Source organism: Haliaeetus leucocephalus, unplaced genomic scaffold (assembly GCF_000737465.1).
Source record: "Haliaeetus leucocephalus isolate CR32 unplaced genomic scaffold, Haliaeetus_leucocephalus-4.0 Scaffold76, whole genome shotgun sequence".
Taxonomy (NCBI): domain Eukaryota; kingdom Metazoa; phylum Chordata; class Aves; order Accipitriformes; family Accipitridae; genus Haliaeetus; species Haliaeetus leucocephalus.
In genome coordinates this window covers 454,375-455,776 of record NW_010972512.1, presented here as the reverse complement: position 1 = coordinate 455,776, position 1,402 = coordinate 454,375, and the positions used below count along the sequence as shown (strand labels likewise).

Genomic DNA, 1,402 nt, shown 5'->3' with positions numbered 1-1,402 from the left:
GCCGGCGCAGGGCAGCGGCCCGCGGGGGTGCGCAGCGCCCGGCTCCATGTGAGACGCTGTCGCCTCGCCTTGCAGCGGGACCTCCAGGCCAAGCTGTCGCTGCGCTACACGGAGATCTCCAAGAGGTGCCGGCGGGGCTGGGCTGCGGGCTTCGGCTGAGGCTCGCCGGCCGCTCCTGACCTTCGGGAACCGTTCGTTCTCTGTGTAGAAGCCAGCCGCCGCCTCGGCTCCCGGTGGGTCCCAGTCACAGGTTCGCCAATAACTATTACTGCACCCGGGATGGGCGCCGAGAGTCTCTGCCGCCCATCGTGGTCGTGGCAGCGCAGAAAACCCTCGCTGCGGGGGCTCAAGCTGGCAGGTAGGTCTGACCTGGTCAGCGCTGCGGCTGCCGCAGGAGCTGAGCGGGTTTAAGCCTTGTTTGATTTACACCAGAAACGCAGAACTCCTCCAGTAAGCGGTGTGGGATTTCCCAGGTTGGTAGAAGAATGCTGAACTAATTATTTGTGTCTGTGTCTTCTCTTGAGTAAGTGAGGTGGCTGGAAGTTGACTCAACAGACCCCTCTAGCGCTAATACAACCTGTACTCCTGATTAAATCTGAGTCTGATTTTCATAACCGTTACTAAAGCCTCTTCTCTCTCTCCCTTCCTCAACCCCAGTTCAGGCTCTGCAGTGACAACAGCTGAGAAAAAGCCAGTGACACCAGGACCAGCACTTAAGAAGTGGGAAATTTCAAAAGACCAGCCCTATTTGTGAGAAATAAGTATGACAAGGTTGGATGTGCAGGTCACAGTGCGTTACAAAGCAGCACTCTAGTGCCTGTGGTGGATTTTGCTACAGTGATGCTGTGGGGAACTTGTCCTAGTGCTGCTGATGCATGACTAATAAATGTATTTAAAGTTCTGATTATCCCCCCCCATCTTGTCTGTTCTATTTGAGTTATCTAAATTACTACTCTTGAATATTGTTTTGGGTGTAAGGTTTTCTTGAGGGAATAGCAGCGTAGTATGTGCCTTCGAGCTCAGGCTGAGCGGATTTGTAAGCTGCAGCTGAGATACCACCACTTAAGGACACACCCCAGCCAAAAAGTACCCGATGCTCTGACTTTGTGGTGAGAGAGACGAGTTAAGTAGCCTCACCACTCTTGCCACAAGTGCCCGATGTCCTGGTCAGGCTGCCCTGCTGCAGCTACAACCTTTCTGGATGCTGAGCCGCTGTAGTTCGGTCCCTCCCCAGCGACAGCGGGTCACCTGGGCTCAGGCCGTGCTTGCAGCGAGCTACGCTCCTTATTTCTCAGCGGCCGGCGGGAGGGTACGCCTGTTTCCAGAGGATGCCGGGGCAGCGCCGACGGAGTCAGGCCGAGCCTTTCCGCAGCCGGCGGCCTGCCAGCAGCCGTTCTACCCC

General features: G+C 56.1%; 1 protein-coding gene across 1 annotated transcript; it reads left to right on the top strand.

Annotated features, from left to right (window-relative positions):
• Positions 1–12: 12 nt before the first annotated feature.
• Positions 13–1,351, top strand: NDUFA7 (NADH dehydrogenase (ubiquinone) 1 alpha subcomplex, 7, 14.5kDa; the record flags this gene model as incomplete). The annotated part of the gene is made up of 3 exons (XM_010581901.1): positions 13–125; positions 209–358; positions 658–1,351. Coding segments are annotated over 3 exons (360 nt in total), but the record flags the coding sequence as incomplete, so codon positions are not given.
• Between the last annotated feature and the right edge of the window lie 51 nt (positions 1,352–1,402).